At 45.6% G+C, this 23,411-nt stretch overlaps 2 protein-coding genes across 4 annotated transcripts; one reads left to right on the plus strand and one right to left on the minus strand.

Annotated features, from left to right (window-relative positions):
* Positions 1-1,859: 1,859 nt before the first annotated feature.
* Positions 1,860-9,089, minus strand: SNU13 (small nuclear ribonucleoprotein 13). Of its 3 annotated transcripts, none has more exons than XM_082349741.1 (3): positions 8,953-9,089; positions 3,756-3,876; positions 1,860-3,073 (listed from the first exon to the last, which is right to left on the minus strand). In XM_082349741.1, the coding sequence occupies exons 1-3, from the start codon at positions 8,953-8,955 to the stop codon at positions 2,811-2,813; spliced, it is 387 nt and encodes a 128-aa protein (XP_082205867.1). In that variant the 5' UTR covers positions 8,956-9,089; the 3' UTR covers positions 1,860-2,810. The 3 variants fall into 3 exon arrangements, with proteins under 3 accessions (XP_082205867.1, XP_082205868.1, XP_082205869.1); XM_082349742.1 differs by lacking the exon at positions 8,953-9,089 and adding an exon at positions 5,565-5,657; XM_082349743.1 differs by lacking the exon at positions 8,953-9,089 and adding an exon at positions 5,429-5,566.
* LOC309609654 (uncharacterized protein) lies at positions 9,053-20,547 on the plus strand (the record flags this gene model as incomplete). Its single annotated transcript, XM_082351356.1, is given in 4 exon segments — positions 9,053-9,141; positions 13,118-13,370; positions 13,374-13,421; positions 15,977-20,547. Coding segments are annotated over 4 exon segments (4,950 nt in total). The 3' UTR covers positions 20,537-20,547.
* Between the last annotated feature and the right edge of the window lie 2,864 nt (positions 20,548-23,411).

The raw sequence follows: 23,411 nt of genomic DNA on the forward strand, positions 1-23,411 counted from the left end.
AGATAATGGAAATGCATTGTTTAGTACTTAAGAATACTACGAATGAATAATTTCTTTAACACGACCATTACTGTTAATGTAAAAATATTCCTTAATCATAGGTCCTCTTGAGAAAACGGTTTCAGGAAACTTATTCTAAAACAGAAATTCCTAACCAGTGTTTGAGGTCAGAGGACCCTTTGAGGCCTAATGGATTCTCTCTCCAAAATAAAATGTTTACACACAAAAATTTGCAACCTACTTTATAGGTGGCTGAATGGAAATTACTAGATTTCCTTCTTGCTTGCATGTCTAGGCTTTAGGAATTATTCATTCTACACTTTTGGAACATCAGTGTTAGGGCACTGCTGCAGGTGCTAGGGGATCACAGTCACACAAGTTCCTAACGAGGGCAATAATCAGAAAACAACCTCAGATATTAGCTAAGGACAAGTTAAAAAACAATGTTACAGTGCTAGGGGTAAAGGAAACATGAGATGAGGTAGCTAGGAAAGGCCCTTAAAAAGTGGTACTTGAATTACGACTAGCATGAGGAGAAAGCCACTAGTGCAGTAAAGGAATACCAAGTACAAAGAATCTGAGAAACAGATTTGAAGTGTTCAAGAAACCAAATATGAAACACTGAGCAAAGATAGAACATGGCAGAGAGGCAGACATAAGACACGTAGCAGAGCCGTTAGGAACAGGGAAAAGAGCCATAGTTTTTTCGGGTGATCACAAATCGATGCCCTGTCCTTTGAAGGCTTACGATGAAGCTGTGGCAACTAAGGTAACACTCCAGATGGACCCTAGAGATGAAGAGCCCAGGAGCCCTGCCCCAGCCCATTTCTCAGGGTTCTGGTGGGTATGCCCTAGTTTCCATCTAAGTGGAGGTTGGATTACCTTTTTTATTTTCTTCTAGCCATGCCCCATGGCTTGTGGGATCCTAGTTCCCTGACCAGAGATCGAACCTGGGCCCTTGGCAGTGAAAGCTCAGAGTCCTAACCACTGGACCACCAGGGAATTCCTGAGGCTGGATTACTTGATCTCTCTCCACCCCCAAATTACTTCAGTCTTTTAAGAGTATGATTGTAAAGATACATATACAACAAAAGAAAGTAAGTACTACCTCAGACTCCACCATCCACAGATAGAAAACTGCTTGGGGTGGGAGTGGGGGGGTATATAAACACTGGAGTGAGCTGGGGGAAATGACTAGCTCAGTAAGTACAGAACAGGCCTTAGCATGACAGGGTGATTTTAGGTTCCCTAGGAACCCACTGCTGGAGTGGTCACACTGGCCCAAGCTGGCCAAGAGTAAACTAAATGTAATCCATTCTCATTAATATGACCATTATGGTATCCAGCTGTTTGTACTTTGGAAGAAAATTTCTCAAGGTGGAGGAGGTATCAGGCTCTCGTGGTACTTTAAGATAGAGAGTAATGAGGCAGGTGAGGTGGCAGCAGCTTCAGTCAGCAATACCAATCTCCCCCACCCTCTAGCATGTGTGGAGGACTACTAGGAGCCCTAGTCCTGCAACAATGATTCTCAACCAGGGGTGACTTTGCCACCAGGGAACATTTGGCAATGTCTGGGGAGAAGGGGAAGGTTGCTAGTGACATCTAGTGGGTAAAGGCCAGGGAGGCTATTAAACACTACAACATACAGGGCAGCTGAGGTTGAGAAATACTGCTCTAGAGTGACAGCAACACCGCAATGACTGAACAAGACATTTTGAACTACCAGAAACCATCTGGTGGAGGTAATGGCTTTTCCACACCTTCTTGGTGAAAAGTTCCAGAAACTAGTAACCATTCTAATGCTTCATTCAAGTATTAGCTGGACTCCTAACAAGAATCACACTTTCTTTAAACTGGAGTACGAATATATGTGTTCTTTATTAGGATGCGCACAAGAATGACACATTAGCACTGTCCTTCTGCTGTGACAGAGAATGCATACATCTGACCCACATCACGGCAGGAAATAGGCAGGGGTAAGGGCTCTCAGAGCTGGTACCAAGTGTCTACTGAAGAAATCTCCATTCACCAAAGCAAGGATGTTCCCTTGAATTCCATCATCTCTGCTGTAGCTCCCAGTTCTCCATGACTGGCCCAGAATCCTCCATTCCAGAACCTCTTGCCACACCTTCAAGACCTAGGTCAACGGTCCCATGTCTCACTCACCAAGTCGCCTCTGGAATTTTGCAGCATATCTCTTTGGTATGTTGCTGCCCTGCCACCCTCAGAGGCATAGGTGGGAGATGGGGGGAAATATATTACCAAAAGCAAACAGCAGGGGTACATCAGAAACTGACTCTTGGGACATACACCCAACAACCTCACAGAATACATGCTTCCTCCCCAAATGATACATAATGCCCTAGAGAGCAAAGGAAACCCCTTGATTATTCAAACACAATCCTGTATGCTGGGCACAAGGGATACAAAGTGGACAGTGTTTACTTCCATCATGCCCCGCACAGTAGGAAGTTGGCACCTGAAAGCTGGAACCAAATCTCTACCTTGGCTCTTCCCTGCCTTTGAATGGTGTCAACCACCCTGCTTCCACCTGTTCTGGGCATGCATTTTCCAAAAGGGAGGATAAGATGGCAGAGAGAGAGTGGAAGTGGAGATTACAGGAGAGGCTGGGGAGGAGATGACAACCTAAAAACAAGACAAAAACAATACAAAAATACAAAAACCAAATTAAGCACTACAATATTTTATAACAATAGAAGGTAGCTGGAAATACTATATGCTAACAGACAAACGATACATAACCCCTGGGGTAGGAGTTAGCAGCAGGGAGTGTGGCAGAGGCCACCTGTTTAGACTAAGAGCCTTTCAATGGACTGTTGGATGGATTGGATCTGCTGCTTCAGTTGTGAGCCTTCTTTGATGGTGACAGAACAGGCGATGACAGGCCTGGAGACCCCACAGGCTCGCCCCAGGGCCTGCTTGGAGCGCACAAACACGTAGGGCACATTCTTGTCCTCACACAGCAGTGGGAGGTGCAGGATGATCTCCAGGGGCTCGGCGTCTGCAGCCATCACAATGAACTCAGAGATGCCTCTGTTGAGGGTTTTGGTGGCTGTAGAGGGAAGAACATGAGGCCAATAGGTGATGTGGGGTTGGGGCAGGGAAGCTACAACAAAGCAATTTCCAAGGAAAAGAAACAGGTGCAAGAAAACTGGGCAAAACTTCCAGGACTAAGCAATTCTGTGCCCCATAGTGGCCTTGGGAAGTGATAGGGAGCCAAGCACCAATTACTTCTCCCCAATGCCTTTCTCAAACCCTACATCAAACCCATCAATTCTGTCCAAACACATCCTAAATCAGAGCCCTTCTTTCCTGTCCTCTGCTACCACACTCATCCAAGTCACCACCACCCCTTGCCTGGTTGACTCGAAAAGCTTTCACGCAACCTCCACCAGCACGAAGCAGTGCAATGCAGCACTTCTCAAACTCCGTGATCAAGGATCAGGGTCTTACCATCCCAATCTGCCACGATCTATACTGCTGGAAAGCTCATACCACATGCAACTCACCGAGCAAGTTCAATGCACCACAGCATTGTTCAAATGCTTATTCCTGATTGCTTATCTCTGTGACCCAGTGCTAGCCCACGGACCACACTCTGCTGCTCTTAGGTCCTCATGTTGGGCCTAATCAAGAGCATCCAGCCCTCTTTCCAACTGGAAATCTAGTCCAGAGACCCCACACAGGGACAGTGCCTTTAGCACTCTTCCTGGAGCACTCTCTGGTTGCCTTACCCTCATTGGCTCCTTTTCGAAGCTGCTTGTAGTTACATGACTGCTGAACGAGGTCCAATAGTTTCTTGGTGAGGTGGGCATCTGCAAGAGGGTAGGCCTTCGGATTTACATCAGCCTCAGTCTATGGGGGGGGAAATCAAAGCATGAGTCAAACTGAACTAGAAGTTGTTCCAGACAAGTCACAAAATACTTCAATCAACAATTGAGAGAGACAATGGTCAGCTTCCCTGCTCCGCCCTCCCCCAAACACACACATTTAATAATTGACCCTGGCCTGCCCACTCTCAACTTAGAAAAATGAAAATATTAGGCTCAAGAAAAAAAAAATAGTAATTACATAATCCAATAATATATACTAAAGCTTATGTATTTTTGCCTCTTTAGCCTAATGCTTGCTAATATTATTGCAAATGGATTATTACAGGCTTCCATGGCTCAGTACCCATTTCAGTCACATGGGGTAATCTCTAAATTTGGATTTCAATATTCCACCCTGAATTTACTCAATCTAAACTAAGGTATAATTTATAGAAACCTAGCACAAAGTTCCCTCTATTCCCTTCAATATTTGAATCTTCTTCTGTTTTCAGTAAGAATCCCGGTTTCTAAAACATCAGAATATTTTTTCATTTATTCTACCCTACAATACATATAAAATTGTTTCAGAATTGCTATACCAATACTACCTCCACCAACTATAAACCCACCAAGGTCAACATTTCTTTTTATTCTTAGAATATATCTGACTAAAGCCGTCCAGAGTATTATATTCAAAAGTTACTCAAATTATTTTTTTCCTGTGGTTATCAATTTGATATACAATTAGGGTTCCTTCGTATTTAGTTTGCTTTTTAAAAAAATTCTTCAAAATATATAAAACATCTACATGGTTCCACAGTCAGTTTTGAAAACTGGTAAAGGTAAACTGTGGAGCATTTATCCTGCCTTTCCTATACAGACTGTGTTACTAGGTAACCAAATAGCAGAGGATAAGTTTCTCCTGTATTCCACCTAATAAAGAAAGAATGATACAATTAAATAGCACCAACTTGCAACCCATACTAATTTAATCCAAATTAATGGATACAGACATTGATTTTAATAGCTACCAACATCACAAAAAATACCATGTGACCACTGCCCCTCTTAACAAAACATCTGTGATCAAGCCGTCCTGGGGTGGGGGGGCATGGGCGGAGAGCTAAGAAAAAATCTGATCCAGCCTTTGATTCTTTTTTTTTGGCCGCAGCGCAGGGCATTCGGGATCTTAGTTCCCCGACCAGGGATCGAACCCACGCCCCCTGCAGTGGAAGCTGTGGAGTCTTAACCACTGGATCACCAGGGAAGTCCCAGCCTTTGATTCTAATACTAGATATTTGATATTAAAGAATTATTAAATTTTGGGGTATTGTAGTGGCATTGCAGTTGTTGAAAATCCATATTTTATAGTCACATACTGAAATACCTATGGATAAAATGCTACCTCAATGGATCCGTTTCAATAACACACGTAGGGAACAAATTGGGTGGTGCCTGCCCTATTCCATTCCTTCTACCCCATCTTCACCTCTCGACTTTAACCATTTTTATTAATTTCTCATTTGTTTTCCCTGTGATTCTTTTTACAAGCATATATTTTATTATAGACACAACCCGGGTGCAGCCCACGTTACCATTCCTGAGCACCGAGCAGTTCGCCCGCAGCGGTGCCGTCTAACCCTGGGTTTGGAGGCTGGACCGCGGCACGTAGCCGCGGCACCGCGGTTCTAGGTGGTGACCCATGGGTGATGGCCCAGTGGGAACCCTCACCATTGAGTCCGCCTCGGCGGTCTCCTGCCTGATGCCGCAAGGACAAAGAAATGACCCACCCCCAGAAGAGCAGGAAGTGACGTCAGGGGAAGTGGCGTCAATAACCTGGTTGCACGAAGATGCCTGTTCCCTGATACCAACACATCGCACTGGGTGAATTTGTCATGGTCCCAGGGTGGTGAGGAATTAGGCAAGGGCTGGAGGAGACCTCTAATTATTTGCTCTCTTCATACATTCTAGAATCAGCTTTTTCAAGGTGTACAGAAAAAGCCTGCTGGGACTGATTTGTAGATTTGAAGTAATCCCGATTAGGGTAAGACACCTTTAGGATACAGAATCTGTCAACCCATTTAAACATATATATCTACCTTTAGTGCTTTTAAATAAAGCTTTGTAATTTCTCCAAAAGTTTTAATATCTTTTAGACTTACTCTTAAGATATTTCAGCTTAAGAAAATTCACTCTATTCCGTAGTATACTAAGAATTTCTTCTGTTATAAATAAGTTGATGTTGAATTCTGTCATGTTTTTTGTACTGAGTTGGATGAATTAAGACTTTTCTCCTTTATTTTTAAAGTTTTTCTAATGGTAAACCACTTTTACACTCCTGAGATAAAACCAATTTTAAGATTTTCTTATGATGGTTGCACAATTCTGTAAATATAAGAAAACCCACTGAGTTATACACTTTTTTTCTACTACCACCTTGTTTTGGTTTTGTTTTTTAAAATTAATGTATAATTGACCACAATATTGTGTTAGTTCCAGGTGCAAAACACAACACCATTATTTGATATTTCTATACATTATAAAAATGATCACCATTGAGTTATACACTTTTAGAGTGGAACTTTATGGTATGCAAATTATCTCAATAAAGCTATTTTTAAAAGTAAGTGTAAAGTTTTTTCATGTCAAACTTTAGTTTTTCTTGAGTTATAATTAACATACAGTATATTAACTTAGTTTCTTTACTATTATTCAGCCGTCCTATTTCTACTTGAATTGGTTTTGATTCTATTTTTTCAGGTATTTGTTCATTTCATCTAAATTTCTATATAGATATCACATTGTTCATAATATCCTTTCTTTTCAATGTTTGCAAATTATGTCTCCTGCAAGTTTGTTACTCCTTATTTATAACTTTTTGCTATTTTCTTGATTAATCTCACCAGAAGGGACTTTTCATGTTATTTCTCCCTCACCCAGCATTTTAGGTTCCAGTACTTCATTTGTACCCTACATACTCTCATATTTGGTATTTTCATTATTGTTCAGTTGTTTTCAAATTTCCCTTATATATTTTCAATTTGACCCACGAGTTCTTTATATCTTCTTTCCAAACACTTTGTTTCTAAGTCATTTGTATTTTGGTTGGGAGACCATGGTCTATATTATTATCAGTCTTTTAAGATTTGTTTAACTTGCTTTATGACCCAGTAGGTGGCCAATTTTCATAAATGTTCTCTGCTTGAGAAGTGTCTTCTATAATTGATGGGTAAAGTATTCACTGGTTTCACTACGACCACTAGATCAAGTTTATTCATAGTGCTGTTCAAATCTTCTATTTCCGCACTGATGTTTTGGCTTCACGATCAATTAAATGCTATATAATTGCATATTTGTCTATTTCTTCTTGTAATTATGTCATTTTCACTTTACTTGTACCTTATTTTTTAGACACTATCTTACTGATTTTTTTTCCCATTCTTTTTACTTCAACCTGTCTTTTAACTGAAGCATTTAGTCCCTTCCTATATTTATTTATGTATTGATATATTAGGTCCAAATCTCCCTTCTTTTGTGCCTTCTATTTGTCCCACCTGTTCGGTTTCCTTTTCCCTCTTTCCTTCCTTTTAGTTTTTTCTCCCCACTATTTTCCCCTCTAGTGATTTGGAGTTATTTATCTGTATTCTTTTGGTGGCTATCTGAGAAATCACAACCTATGTCTGTCAAAATCTAATGCTCATCAATAATTTCACCCTCCTCTTAAACAATAAATGTTCCGGCAACACTTTTATTCCTATCACTCCTCATAAATATACTTTTTAAAATGCCAGATATTTTTATTGCAGTTTCCAATAGCCCATCTCTGGACATTAGGATTCTCAACTCTTAATAAACATAAAATGCACAAAAAGGGAGACTTCAGGAGATCCAACACGATCAAAGAAGAGTCACTTTATTGGTTTAATAAAAGTCAACAACAAAAATTCCACTCAACTTTAAAACCAAACCACCTTATAAATAGCAACTGAAATTTGCTTAGTGTGTATTTATTCACCTTTTATTTTTTCCAAGGGCTAATTGAATGAATGAATGAATGAAATCTTACTGCTAGGCAACTGTAACCCGTAGCTTGATGCGTTTGATTTCCCCATACACCAGACAGCCAAAACCTGCAAGGTTTTGATTTAACAACAAATAATGCATGCTCACTCTCTCCATACCAAGCGTTAGGTCTATTAAATGCATTTAAACTGATACCAACCGATTCCAAAACTTTCCACGGCACTGCGAAAGATGAGCACTGGTTTAGAAGATTGAAATTCTAGGCTCAGCCACGTACTAGCTTCAAAATGGGGGCGGGGCGGGCAGTCGGGGAGATACCCGCTGGGATCCAAAATCCGTTAAAAGGATTAAACCTCATTAAGGAAATCAGTGTTTTGTAAACTCTTCCCTCCTTACTAAGTGCCAACCAAAACTAGCTACCAGGCCACAAGATCTGACTAAAAAGTTGGAGACCACCAAGAAGAGTTTTAGAGGAGCCGCACGTGCTGCTACCAGCACTTCTGATTTCAGAGGCTACCGCCTCGCAGGAAGAGTCTTTCCTGCATTCCAGGCTGGGGTTCACTCCACGTTCCGCACAGCCCCCAAACGCCAAAGGCCACTTTAATCCCTGGCACGTGTAACTCGCGGCAGGCACTAGGCGCGCAGACCCATGGAGAGCTCCCTCTCCTGAACATCAGCAATGGGGAAAGCGGGGTAGGGGAGGGCTGATCCAAATCCAGGGCTCCACCCCATACTCTAGTGATCCCCCCAAAAGAAAAAGAAAACCGATGGAGCCAAGTTTCCCCATCCATCCAGCTTTCGACTCTCTCCTACGTGGGTTTGTCTCTTTCTCCCAGGTTGGGCCATGCCCCCTCTGCTCACGGGAGGCTTTCGGCCAGGAGCACAAAATGCGGAAAGAAGCCCCAGCACAGCACCTGAGACCCTGAGGCCTCTAGACTTCTAACCTCGGGCCGGGAGAGAAGACAGTGCTTGGCGCTACGCGGCCGCCCGAGCCAGGCGGACGAGACGGCGCACGTTCTAAGCCCCCGACAAGCTAGTGAGAGAACGGAACCCCGTCTCCCACTTCCCAGCCCTTCAGCCAGGAGCACGCACTCACCATGGCTCCGGTTCCGTGGTATCGTCACTCTTCAAGAAGCACAGGCGACGTCAGAGCTGCAGCCCGCACCGATTAGGCAAGTCGCAGGGTAGAAGTGGAAATGGCAGCGTGCGGCAGGAAGCGGAAGTGGCGTCACCAGAGGGGGGTCACGCCCCTTAAAGGCACCTCGCCAGTTTTGGGCGAGGGACCGTATTTTGCTGTTTTTGCTGTTATACTACCATAAATTATTGGCCGAAACAGTGAGTTAAACATTCAAAAAATAACACACCAAAACAAAGATTTTCAAGGGTGTCTTCATTCCATTGCTAGTTTATCTTTTAGCACATTTTTGTGCTTTTAAAATCATCGTTGTTTTCCTTCATATTCAGATGTCTTTGTTAAATTTTCTGGTGCGGGTGGAGTCCACCAGAAATGGAATCCATTGAGTAGGGAATTCAAGAAGAACAGCAGGTTTGAGGATGGGGGTTGAGTTTGTCAGGTTGAGTTTGGAGATGTCTAGGACACCCAATTTCTTCTGGCTTAGCATGGTGCTTTTTTCCCTATGCTGCTCCAAATCTCCATTTTTTAAGGCTAGGCTCATGCCTCACCACTTCCAAGAGGTCCTCCTGGATTCTTATGGCCCTTACTCATCTCTCTTCGCATGATGCCAGGCATATCTTGGGACCATTTTGTTGTTGTTGTTGTTGCTGTTGTTGTTTTGGCCACGCCGCTCGGCTTACAGGATCTTAGTTCCCCAGCCAGGGATTGCCTCGGCAGTGAAAGTGCAGAGTCCTAAGCACTGGACTGCCTGGGAATTCCCTCTTGGGACCATTTGGATCTAGCTAAAACTAGACCATAGTGGGCCAGTTCCAGTTATTTCCTTTGGAAACCTAGAAGTAGAGACCTAGCAGGACCCTTAGGAATCACGCAGTGCAACCCCTTCATTTTACAGATACTGAGGCCCAGAGAGGGGAAGCTGCTTGTCCACAGTCACAGAATGAGGCAGTGCCAGAGCCAGAACTGGACCCTGGGATTTTTGGCTATCGGCTTGGGTTACTTCCACCACATCTGGTTGCTCTGCTTGAAAACCCAGCCAGATAGGTTTGAAGTGGCTCCAGGACTGAACATTTATTACATGAAAAATTCCCCCATCAAACTTCATCCATGCATATCTATAACTTGTCAAAAAATAAATTTTGTCTCCAAATTAAGAAATTCCCACTGATGGCTCCTGTTTAAGAGTAGAACCTGTGGGGACTTCCCTGGTGGTCCAGTGGCTAAGACTCCACACTCCCAATGCAGGGGGCCCGGGTTCGATCCCTAGTCAGGGAACTAGATCCCACCTGCTGCAATTAAGAGTTGGCATGCCGCAACTAAAAAAAGATCCCACATCCCGCGTGCAGCAACTGAGCTGCAACTACAGTCCTGCATGCCACAACGAAGATCCTGCATGCCGCAACTAAGACCTGGCACAGCCAAATACATAAATAAATAGATATTTTAGAAAAAGAGTAGAACCCTGCTCCTCATCTTTCTCAGATCCTGTTTCATATTTCCATATTAATTGGACCTATCAGCTACCACTGTGGGAGAATGAAACCTTATTATTACAGTTTACAGTCATAGATGTGTCATTATCATTTGCTTTTTTGATATCCTTTATAATAATGTCTGGTTGTTATTTGGCCTACCTGGCATCTTGGACCATTATATCCCAGATCTCCTAGTAATGACTGATAGGGGCTTGATGTTTTTATGACCATGAGTAATGAGACTGTACACTCTACCTAATTAATTGTTTCCCAACTATATAATAACTCAGTTTCCATGTTCTCACAGAACTAGCCCACCCTCTTGTATCTTGCTATTTCCCTTGCTAGTTAGTTGATAAATTCTAACATATGCTCAGAATCAATTTGTCTTAGAAATTTGTCTTTTACCACAGTTCTGTGCTTAAAACGCTAAATCCTTGCCATGACTTACTAGGCCTCTCCCCACCAGTACCCCCCCCCCCATCCGCGTGTTACAGCCCCACCCACCTTCTTTTTCTACCCTGAGCTCACCCCAATCTCCCCAAGCCCATCCATCACCCTCTTTTGGGAGTGATGTGATGTGCTCCACTGTTCTGCTTAGTGTTCATCACCTCTTCAGTGAAGCCTCCCTGATCATCCAGACCAGGTAATTACCCCTGCTGGATGCACCCACAAGCCCCCTGTGCTTGCCCTTTGTAGCCCTCGTCAACTCTGTCTTTATTCAATGTTTGCCTTTCCAACCATACTGAGAGCTTTATGAGAGCAGGGCTGGTAGATGCCTTGGACACTTTGGATATCTATCTTTTGGCACTGTGCCTGATCCAAAGGAAGTTCTTCTTTCACTTAGGGATCTTTGGTGGCAAGCAAGCAAAAAGGGATCTGGGAAAAGACTCTGCAGTGGAGCCTGGAGGTTCAAGGGGAGCTGGTTGTGAGAGCAGGACCAGACATAAAATCTTACGCCACTGTCCTAAATTTAGCTAAAGACCACCAGGAACACACCTCTACAGTGTTATTACTCATTGCAACAAGGGAGAACACATACCGTGGGGAACTGTGGCACTTCTCAGTAAGAGGGTGTTTGGATTTACTATAGGATTTGGGCTTGTGTCAAATGATTTCAGGAGGGTTCAAGGAAATGGGGTTTGCTCTGGATTAGACACTATCAGAAAGTGTGAGTAATTCTATGATTGGGCATCCTAATAAATCTTATCTACAAGGTGGAAGGAATGAAGTGAGGCTAAAGCTATAATTGGTAACAAAATAGATATTAGCCAGGATAGTGAGATGTTTGGTTATTTTTGTGGTTTTGACAATGTTCATGCTTTTGTCTGTGTTCATACATGACTAAAGAGTGGTCTTGTTTTTGTCTCGATTATCACAGTTAGAGTGGTTTTGTCTGATACTGACACTCTATGAAGTATTTTATGTTCAACAGGAGAACACCAAGGCTCAGCTATGAGTGTCAGGCCAGCTCCTAGCAACATCAGGCCTAACTGATAGAGCTGGGCCAGTTTCTAGCTGCCATGGGCTGCTTTTTTTTTTTTTTAACCAGCTTCCTATCCCTACCTTGATAGAGCCCTGGAAGAGAGAGCCCAATTAGCCAAACTTAGGTCACACCTCCACTCCTTGGCTGTCCTGGGCCTGTGAAAGAGTATCAGGTATAAGCTGGGGTAACATTTAACCAAGATACATTGTGTGGTATATTGGGTTCTTTTTTAAAAAAAATTATTTATTTTATTTATTTATTTTTGGCTGCACTGGGTCTTTGTTGCTGTGCATGGGCTTTCTCTAGTTGCGGTGAGCGGGGGCTACTGTTCGTTGCAGTGGATGTGCTGCTCCCTGTGGTGGTTTCTCTTGTTGCGGAGCACGGGCTCTAGGCACGCGGGCTTCAGTAGTTGTGGCATGCGGGCTCAGTAGTTGTGGCACGCAGGCTTATTTGCTCCGCGGCATGTGGATCTTCCCGGACCAGGGCTCGAACCTGTGTGCCCTGCACTGGCAGTCAGATTCTTAACCACTACGCCACCAGGGAAGTCCCTGGGTTCTTAAAATAGAGAAATACTTCCCAACTGGTTGGTAAATAGGTGATGCCCTTCTACTGGGACCCCAGGGGCCACTTACAACCCAGGTATTAAAGGGTTAAGGCATGGCCCATTCTGATTGGCTGATGACACTGCCTGCTCTGTAATTCAATATTTTGAATATAACCTTTGGGTGAAAGTCTCCAGGGTAGCATTTATACTCCTACAAACAGTGATCCTCGGATGGGAAAGTAATCCCCCAACAAAAAATCAGGATATGCTGGGTGGTTAAACAAGAACACACATTCAATACAGTGTTCATTAAATGTTTGATATTGGATAGGCTGATGGACAAATGGATGAAAGTATCGAACAGGAAGAAAGAAATCAAGCAGACTGCAGTTTCCATCCCTCCATCATACACGGGGGAACTTAATCTCTCCATTCCAGAGGTCAGGATGTTTAAAACAAATTCTTCTTCCTCTTAGTTCCTTTTGGGCAGTTCCCTGATGTTGTCCTCACCTGTACTGAGGGCCTGTTATCCAGCTCTGGTGCCAGGTGCAGCAGCTGGAGCTGAGGCTGCAGCATCGGGAGCCTTTGTGAGGTGGCCTTAGTGACGAGGGTGCTATGAGGCAGGGGCTACCCCGCCCTGAAGTGGCTGGGTCAGCCACACCAGTCCTGCCCTACAACTCCTGAACACCACCTGCCTGACCTAAGCTGTGTCATATTGCTGGCCCTCCTGGGCGCCTGTGCTGTGGTGGGGCCGTTCCAGGGCCCTGAGTGGGAGCCAGTGCGGGGCCTGCTCTCCGAGGATCGCAGCTGCAGGGACCCTTGGTACTGCAGCAACCTGCTTGTCCTCTGCCTCTTTCTGATCCGGCAGGTCCAGCACTAGTGGCACCAGGTCACCAGGACCCACTCCAGCATGAGGAAGGTCATCAAGGTGAGGGGATCCCACACACCTCCTTCCCTCAACACCATGATTGTCTCAGTTATTTGTTATAAGGACCCTGTTCTATGCCCTGTGTATCAGAGATGAACTCAGACTGGTCAGGAAAAGCATTATCTTGCCCCAAACCCAGCGGTCACCCTGGACTTCTCTCTCCCTCACTCCTCATGATCAATCCACCTGCAAGTCCTATGGGCTCTACTTGCAACCCATATCTCGAATCTGATCACTTCTTAAAACTTCACCTCACCCTCCTGGGCAAAGCCACCCTCAGGGCTCACCTGGACTGTAGGTAGTGCCTTCTGCCTGGTTCTTGCCTTCTCTCTCACCCAACCATCGTCAGTGCTCCACGCAGCCAACAGAATGAACTTCTTCTTTCTCTTTTTAAAAATGTTAATCCAGACTTCCCTGGTGGCACAGTCGTTAAGAATCTGCCTGCCAATGCAGGGGACACGGGTTCGAACCCTGGTCCAGGAAGATCCCACATGCCGTGGAGCAACTGAGCCTATGCACCACAACTACTGAGCCTGCACTCTAGAGCCCGCGAGCCACAACTACTGAGCCCGCGTGCTGCAACCACTGAAGCCTGTGCGCCTAGAGCCTGTGGTCCGCAACAAGAGAAGCCACGACAATGAGAAGCCCACGCACTGCAACAAAGAGTAGCCCCCACTCGATGCAACTAGAGAAAGCCTGCATGCAGCAACGAAGACCCAACGCAGCCAAAAATAAATAAATAAATAAATTTATATTTAAAAAAATGTTAATCCAAGGGAATATACATACACAGATTATAAGTGTATAGATCAATGAATTTTTGCAAACTGAACACATCCAGGTGCAGCACTTGATTAAGAAACAGACCACTGGACTTCCCTGGTGGTGCAGTGGTTAAGAATCTGCCTGCCAGGGCTTCCCTGGTGGCGCAGTGGTTGAGAATCTGCCTGCCAATGCAGGGGACATGGGTTCGAGCCCTGGTCTGGGAAGATCCCACATGCCGCGGAGCAACTAAGCCCGTGAGCCACAACTACTGAGCCTGCGCGTCTGGAGCCTGTGCTCCGCAACACGAGAGGCCGCGACAGTGAGAGGCCCGTGCACCGCGATGAAGAGTGGCCCCCGCTCGCCGCAACTGGAGAAAACCCTCGCACAGAAACGAAGACTCAACACAGCCAAAAATAAATAAATAAATTTATTAAAAAAAAAAAAAAAAAGAATCTGCCTGCTAAGGCAGGGGACACGGGTTCGAGCCCTGGTCCGGGAAGATCCCACATGCCACGGAGCAATGAAGCCCATGCGCCACAACTACGGAGCCTGCGCTCTAGAGCCTGCGAGCCACAACTACTGAGCCCACATGCCACAACTACTGAAGCCCGCATGCCTAGATCCTGTGCTCCACGACAAGAGAAGCCACTGCAATGAAGAGTAGCCCCCGCTCGCCGCAACTAGAGAAAGCCTGCACGCAGCAACAAAGACCCAACACAGCCAAAAATAAATAAATAACAATAAAAATTTTAAAAAAATAAGAAAATCTTTAAAAAAAAAAAGAAACAGACCACTACCAGCAGCCCAGAAGCTTGCAGACACAACTGTGCTGATTTCTAATAGCATAGACTAGTTTTGTCTGTATGGAATCATACAGTAAGTTTTTTTTTGCACCTGGCTTAAGCCTAACATTATGCTCATGAGGAAGAACAAACTTTAAAAAAAAAAACAGATCACAGGACTTTGCCACTCAAGACTCTGCAATGGCTCTGATGGATACACTTCTAGTCAAACTCAGAATAAAATCCAACTCCTAACCACAGCTCCGAGGCTCAGAATAATCTGCCCTGCATTCCTCTCTGACCTCATCTCCTAGCTCTCTCTTCATCACTCACTCATTCCATTCTGGCCACACAGGCCTCCTAGCTGTTCTTATACAAATAACCCAGTTCCATCCTCAGGGCCTTTGCACTAATGTCTCCTCCGCCTACAATGCTCTTTCCTCAGATGTCACTTGGTTTGTCCCTTGCTTCATTCAGGTCTCCATTCAAATGTCACCTCCTCTGAGAGGCCTCCTCTGACCAATATGTCTAAAGGAGCTAACGCCATTCCCACTCTGCTTTTATTTCCATTAGAACACTTTTCAAGGGCACTTCCCTGACAGTCCAGTGATTAAGACTCCACACTTCCACTGCAGGGGGCATGGGTCTGATCCCTGGTCGGGGAACTAAGATCCCTCATGCCATGCAGTGTGGCCAAAAAAAAAAAAACAAAAAAAACCCAACAAAACACTTTTCAACACCTAACATTATGTTGTATACTTAGTTATTGTGTCTTCCATGTCTAAAAGACAGCTCCCAACAAAGACTTTGTCTGTTTTGTTCATGCTGGTACCGCCAGCACCTAGAACAGTGCCTGGCCTGGAGTAAACTCTTTATCTTTCTTTCTTGAATGAATACTGTTTTCCCTAAGAGAACTGACTCCCCATTCCTGAGCCCCAGCATCCTCATCTGGATAATGGGGATTACAATCCTGATCTGAGGATTAGATGAGATAATGTGAATGCAAAGATTTTGCTTCTCTGTTCTCACCTACAGGTGCCACCACAGGAGTGGGCAGTGCCCTCCATGAGACATGACACTTGTTTCGGGCTGACCCCTGAATTCTTCTTCAGTCCTGGCAAGTTCAGGGGCCTGGGTGCCCAACAACGGGCCCAAAATAAGAGAGGGGAACACTGGAGGAGCCTCCAGGATTCATGGACCCAGTCTCTGCTTTCTTGTCAGCACCCAGGTCAAGGTTTACCTTGGGATGCCTCCACACCTTTGGAACACATCTTTTGCACCACCTCCTTTTCAAGCACCTGTATGCTACCTCAGGACAGTTCTTGGGAAGCGTGGCAGGTACCCTGGTGTCGTAGTGATGACCAGACTCACCTGATTTGCAAGCCACTGTCCCCTGCCCTGGACATGTGCCAAAGGATGGAGCAGCTGTTGGTCCACTCCCCGGAAGAACTGGTACCACTGGAGCATATTGTCAGCATGAGATGCCACCCCACCTCCATGGCCTCTCTCCCAAACCTCCCATCAGCCCAGAGGTTGCAGTTCTGTTCCAGAGAGTTCCTACCTGTTCCTTCCAACCAACAAGTGGGAATGCCCATCTGGAAGTCCTGGCGCTGCCCACGAGAGGCCTGGGCACCAGGGAGGGAAAACCGGACACTAGGCAGAGAGGATGGTAGAGAGACCCAGGCTCCAGGGTGGGTGAACCAGAGAGAGAGCAGAGGAGAGGATGCTTGGGAAATTCAGGCATCTGGAAGGCAACTCCCAATAAACTTTGGGATGGAGGACAAGGCAGAGCCTAAGGTCCTGGAGTGGGGAAGACAGAGACTAGTAATAAGTAAAGCTGTTGGAGAGATCTTGACACCATGGTGGGAGAATCAAGACCAGGTGGGAGTTGAGAATAGAGCTGAAAGTCAGAAACTACAGAAGAGAAATCAGAGGGATGCTGGAGGTGAGAATCTTCCTGAAACCCAGGCACGAAGAGGAGAGAAACAGGAACAGTTAAGATGTAAAATTGATGCAGAGACCCAAACGCCAATGTGGGAGACCCAGGATAGGAGTAGGAATAAGGATGCTATAGAGACCCAGTCTTTTGAGAAGAATAAGAAAGAAGCCAGAGGAGAGGATGAAGGAGAGACCCAGGCCCAAGGGTTGAGGAAGCAGGGCCAGACTGGAACTGAGAATGGTGGGGACACCCAGCTGCCAGGGTGGGGAAAACAAGACCAGATTAAAGGTGATACTAGTATAGAAATTCAGGCAGAAGAGAGGAGAAGAAAGGGCCAGGTTGGAGGTGAGAATGCTGTGAAAATCCAGATATCTGGGAGGGAGAACTTGGGGGAAGTGAAAAAAGAGGATGGCCTAGAGACCCAAGCCCTGGGGTGGGGAAAACAGGAATGCGTTCAAAGTGAGAATGTTACAGAGATCCAGACACCAGGGTGGGAGATGCAGGATCAAAACGGAAGTGAGAAAGCTGGGAAGGTCCAAGTATTTAGGGTAGAGATCCAGAAACAACTAAGACATGAACTTCAAGTGGGGTGGGGAAATCAAGGCCTGAAAACAGGTGAGGATGCTGGGGAAAGCCAGATATCTAGAAGGAAGAACTTCAGGGAGATAAGAGAGGAGGATTGGGTGGTGATCCAGGCACGATTTTGGGGAGACCAGAAACCAGTAGCAAGTGCAATTGGCAGAGAATTCAAGATACCATGTTGGGGGAATCAGGACCAGATTGGAGGTGAACACAGAGCAGAAATTCAGGCACTGGAGAAGAGAGACCAGAGAAAGAACGGAGATGAATACGGTACAAATATCCTGGCACCCAAGGCAGAGAACCAGAGACACTTAAGAGGTGTAACTCATGTAGAGACCCATCTACCAGGAAGGAGGAACCAGGAGCAGTTTGTTGGTGAGAATAGTACAGACATCCAGGCAACAGGGAAGAGAAACCTGAGAGGCGTTAAAGGTGAACATGGTAAAGAGACTCAGGAACTTGTGGAAGAAAACCAGCATCAGTTAAATAGTGAAATTAATGGAAGGATTCACATACCAAAGTGGAAAAATCAGGAACACATTAGAGGCAAGGATGGTGCAAATACCCAGGCATCTGAGGCAGAGAATTGGGGAGAATTAGCTATTAAAATTGATGTAGAAACTCATTCAGCAGAATGGAAGAAAGAGGAGCAGATGGGAGGTGAGAATGGTGCAGAAATTCCAGCTCCAGAGAAGAGAAACCAGAGAGAAGCTGGAGCTGAGAATGGTACAGAGACCTGGGCACCTGGGGAAGAAAACCAGAGTCAGTTAAGAGGTGACACTGATGAAAAGACTCATTTGTCAGATGGGAAGAACCAGGAGCAGATGGGAGGTGAGAATGAAACAGAAATTCAGGCACCAGAGAAGAGACCCCAGAGAGAAGCTGGAGGTGAGGATGGTACAGAGACCCAGAGACCTGAGAGACAGAATGAGGGACAGTTAGATGGTGAAATTGGAGAGAGCCACTCACCAGGGAGAAGGAACTGGGAGCAGACTAGAGGAATGAATGATGCAGAAAATCCAACACTGGAGAAGAAAAGCCAGAGAGAGTTTGGAAGCGAGGATGGTAGAAAGATCCAGAGACTTAGGGGAGGGAAGCAAAGACTGTTAAAAAGTAAGATTAATGGAAATGTCTGTACATCAGAGTGGAAGAACCAGGAACAGATTGGAGGTGAGAATGGTGCAGAATTTCAAATCCAAGAGAAGAGAAACCTGAGAGGGACCACAGGTGATGATGATAAAGAGACCCAGGCTCCTGGGGGAGACTTTCAGGGAGAGTTAAGGAGTGAAATCGATGGAGAGATCCAGATACAAGGGCAAGGAAGCCAGAATAAGGGTGAAGATGAGGATGCTGCAGAAATCCAGGATGTAGGGAGCCAGAGAAAGTGCAGAGCTGAGGATGCTGGAAGTCTTCGAGTACTAAGGGGAAGAAACAAGGGCCAAGTCAGAGGAAAGGATGCTGCTAAAGGCAATCTCCGAGTTGACTGTTCTGGGGGTGAGGGGCCCCCAGCCCTCACTGGCTCTGGATATAGGGCCATGGACCAGGAACAGGCTGTGGCCTCTGCGCCCTGCCCTGAGATGAAGCCTCTCCCCCACCAGAATGAACTCTTCCTGCTTGCCAGTGGGGAGGGAGAGGATCTGGCCAGCCAGAGCACGGCCACTGCCAGGAAGCACAGTGTCATTCCAGCCTCCTGGCAGGCCCAACCTAAACTCCAGAGAAGCCGACAAAGGGACAAAGGAGTGGTTCCAGGGAAGACCTCTGGCCTGACTCGACAGCTCAGGAACCCACAGTCTTTGGCTGCTCCCCTGGGCCTGCCCTCTGCCTGCCCCTCTGTCTCATGTGGCCAAGCCCCGCAAGCTGCCACAGCTCTGGTGGATTTTCCCACTGCCCTCACCATCCTGCCAAAGTGGCCAGTCCTCGAGAAGAGCCAGCTGCTGCTCCTGGAGTCCCTTATGCAGCGGAAGATTGCACACCTGAAGTGGGGCCTCCCCCAGCAGATCCTAGAGTCCTACTTGCGCTTCAACTTCTTAGCACCATGCCCACTGCCCCTTGGGGGGGTGAGGCTCCCTGGGTTACACAAGGCCTGTGAGCTGCAGGGGCAGCAGGAAAGGCATTGTGGGGCCCAGGACCCCAGTCCAGGCCTTAAGTCCCCAGAGAGGTCCCAGAGCGTTCGGCCCCTAGAAAGGGAAGGCTCAAAACCTCCTACGCAGGCCAGAGCTCTGGAGAAGCGTAGACCACACCAGACAGAGCCAATGGGCATTTCTATCCATCCTGAAAAGCCTAAGAGAGTCAGACCACCAGGGGGCCTCAGAGAACGACAGGATGTCCAGAAAGAGTCTCCTCCTAGGGCCAAGCTCACTGCTCCCAGGAACCCCAGGCCTGCAGCAGAATCTAGTAACTGGTGTGGCCAAGAAAGGGTCCAAGAACTCTCCAGTGAGAACAGCGGGGGCAGGCAAATGGTCAGGCCAGGGGTCTCCCAGATGGCAGAGAGGGCTCCTGGCACAGTGAGGATCTCATACTCTGGGGCAGACCACTGGAGGAAGGAGCACGCATCTCAGGAGCCCCCCAGATTCAAATGTCAGCCGCCCACACACAGGAGAAGAGGAAGCCTGGAGCCGGAGGAAGGCAGAGGGGCCGGGCAGCAGCCTTCCTCCTGTTCCACAGACACCTTCAGCTCCAGTAGGAGTCTGCACTCTGCTGCAGCAAGGCTGAGCATGAGCTTTTTGAACAGGATTTCCTGGTGCCCACACTTGGCCAAGCCCCAGCACTTAGCCCCCAACCTGAGTGTGAGGGATCCTGAGCCTATCCTGCTTCCCAAAGTGGGTGACCCACATGCAAGGGAGGACAGCATCAGAGTCCACGCTTCTTTGAAGAGGGACCTTCAGCCACCAGGTCACTGCGGTGCTGGGGTTGCTCTTCCCAAAACAGAAGAACTTGAGGAAATTGAGAACCCACATGGGGCCCTAAGGAATCCACCAGCCCCCAAAAAGTTTGGTCTTACGAAGCATTTGAGGGGTTTCCTGCTCCAGCATGGCTTTAGGAAGTAGGCAGTGGGTCCAGAATCCTCAAAACACGTCAGAGAAGGCAGGAGAGTGGTCTGCTCACTCCCAAAGGGGATGATAAAATAACCTCTAATAAAATTGGTTATTTGGGCCCTGTAGGGTTCTGATTTCTTTGGTACATGTTTTATGAGTGCCCCGCTTTTGGGGTTTGGGATACTTTGTGGGTGGGATAGAAGCTACTTCTACTCTATGGTTTTGAAGGTTCAGGGAATGTGGGTCAGCCCAATGCCATCTCCTAACACCTCCCCTCTCCAGTTCCTCAGAGGAGGGTTTACTGAAGTTTCTATCATAGTTCAGTCCTGTCCTATTCCAAGCTAATTCTGATTGAGGTAGGATGCTCAAATAGCCTCAGCTGCTTGTGGGAGGGGTGGTGCTCTGCACCGGACACTATTATTCAGGTGCTTTTGGTCACAAGGAAGGGAGCTGATCACTGAGTATCTGCCCTGCTGGGATTCTGCTGCCCGTGAACAGATTTCACGGAAAAACCATTTCTACCTCTTCAATTCTCAAGCACTGGCAACCCTAAATCCTTGTTGTTTTCCCTCACCTCACCCTCCAGGACATCCTGGAGCTAATTGTTTTTTTCAATAAAGTCTGAAACTTCTTAGCTAAAAGGCATTATGTCTTGTGATACTTCTGTAGACAGCTTCAGCAGGTTGAAGCAGATTCACAGAACTCAAATTTAATTCAGAAAATTCAATTCAGTTTTTCTCCTCCTCTCTCCTTTATCCTCCCTCACTTCTTTCCTTTCTTCCCTTTCATTTAGCTTTCCTATTTTTAAATTCATTTTCAAACCCATACATGCTCATTAAAGAAAGTTTAGAAAATTCAAAAAAGGGAAAAACAATCCATAATCCCATCACCCAGTTAATGTTTTGATGTTTTTCTTCCTATGTGTTGCCTACCACTACTACGGCACTTATACTGGGGTTGGCAGGCTCTAAGAAGGCTCCCAATGCTCCCTACCTTCTGGTATTCATGCCCTGTGTATTCTCCTCTCCTCGAGTGTGGATTGGATCCAGTGACTCACTTCCAACGAATAGGATACAGCAGAAATGATGGAATGTCACTTCTGAGAACAGGTTACAATGGCTGTAGCTTCCATCTTGGGCACCTTCTCTCAATTCTCTTGCTTGTTCCCTGAGGGAAGCTGTCCTCCATTTTGTGCACTGCCTTATGGAAAGGCACATGTGGCAAGGAACTGAGGCGGCCAATGGATAACAGCCCTCAAGAAAGTGAGGCCCTCAGTCTGGCAGTCTTTGAGGAAATGAATCCCGCCACCAATCATTTGAGTGAACTTGGAAGCAGATCCTTTGGCCCTAGTGAGCCTTGAGATGAGTACAACCTCATGAGAGACTTTGAGCCAGGGTCACCCTGCTAAGCCGTGCCTGGATTCCTGATCCACAGAAACTATGAGATAATAAATGTTTGTTGTTTTAAGCTGCTAAATATTGGGGTGTGTTAGTTTTCTATGGCTACTGTAACAAATTACCACAAACTTGGTGGCTTAAAACAACTGAAATTTATTCTCTCTGTTCTGGAGGCCAGAAGTCTGAATGAAATCAAGATGTCAGCAGGTCTACACTGCTACCAAAGGCTCTAGAGGGCAATCCGTTCCTTGTCTCTTCCAGCTTCTGGTGGCTGCAGGCATTTGTTGGCTTGCGGCACCATCACTCCAATCTCTGCCTCCGTGGTTACAGTGCCTCCTCCTTTACTCTGTGTGTCTCTTCTCAAGACAGTTATCATTGGATTTAGGGCCCACTGGATACTCTGCATGATATCTTCATTTCAAGATCCTTAATTACAACTGCAAAGATCCTTTGGAAAAAAGGTAATTTACAGGTTGTGGGGATTTTGGACGTTACATTAGTTTGCTCCAGCTGCTATAACAAAATAATACAGCATGGGTGGCTTAAACAACAGAAATTTATTTTCTCACAGTTCTATAGGCTAGAAGTTCAAGATCAAGGTTTTGGCTAATTTGGTTTCTGGTGAGAGCTCTCTTCCTGGCTTAGAGATGGTCACCTTTTCACTATGTCCTCACATGGCCTTTCCTCAATGCCTGTACATAAAGAGAGAGATAGATCTTTCTCTCTTCCTCTTTTTATAAGACCTCCAATCCTATTGGATTAGGGCGTCACCCTTATGACTTCATTTAAACTTAATTACCCCCTTAAAGGCCCTATCTCCAAATACAGTCACATTAGGGGTTAGGACTTCAACATCTGAATCTGGGGGACGCAATTCAGTCCACAGCAGACATGGAGATGTCTTTTTGAGGGTCACCATTCAATCCATTACATGGATTGTTATGCAGCAACAGATAACTAATACAAATGTACCCTATTGTAATAATTTTCTTCTCTTTCTCGACTAGTTCTAGTTCCTTGAGGACAGGGACTGTCTCTTGCTCACTTTTGAATCCTCTAGATCCTAGCAGAGTTCCTGGCTCCAAATTTTGTGGAAAAGAATACATAACTTGTTGACATTAAAAAAAAAACATAGAATAATATTTAATTATATGGAAGATGTACATGATATTTTTCTGAGAAAAGTTTACACACCTTTGTATGTTGCTGTTGTAAAAAGGTGTAGAAAAAGACTAGAAGAAAATATATCAAAATATTATTTTTTCTTCTATTTTCTTCACTGAACACATATTACTGCTATAATATAATTTAATGGTGTTGAATAAATGTTTGCTTATTTATTTTACATACTTATGTATATAATTCTGCATCTTTTGTACACAGCATTTTAACGAGGATTTTTTCCATGTTAATATCTACTTTTCTCAAGAATCAGTTCATAATACTCCATTAAAAATAAACCATTGTTTTCCAAATTATTTTGCCATGGA

This window comes from Balaenoptera borealis (assembly GCF_965194805.1).
Source record: "Balaenoptera borealis genome assembly, chromosome: 13".
Lineage (NCBI taxonomy): Eukaryota > Metazoa > Chordata > Mammalia > Artiodactyla > Balaenopteridae > Balaenoptera > Balaenoptera borealis.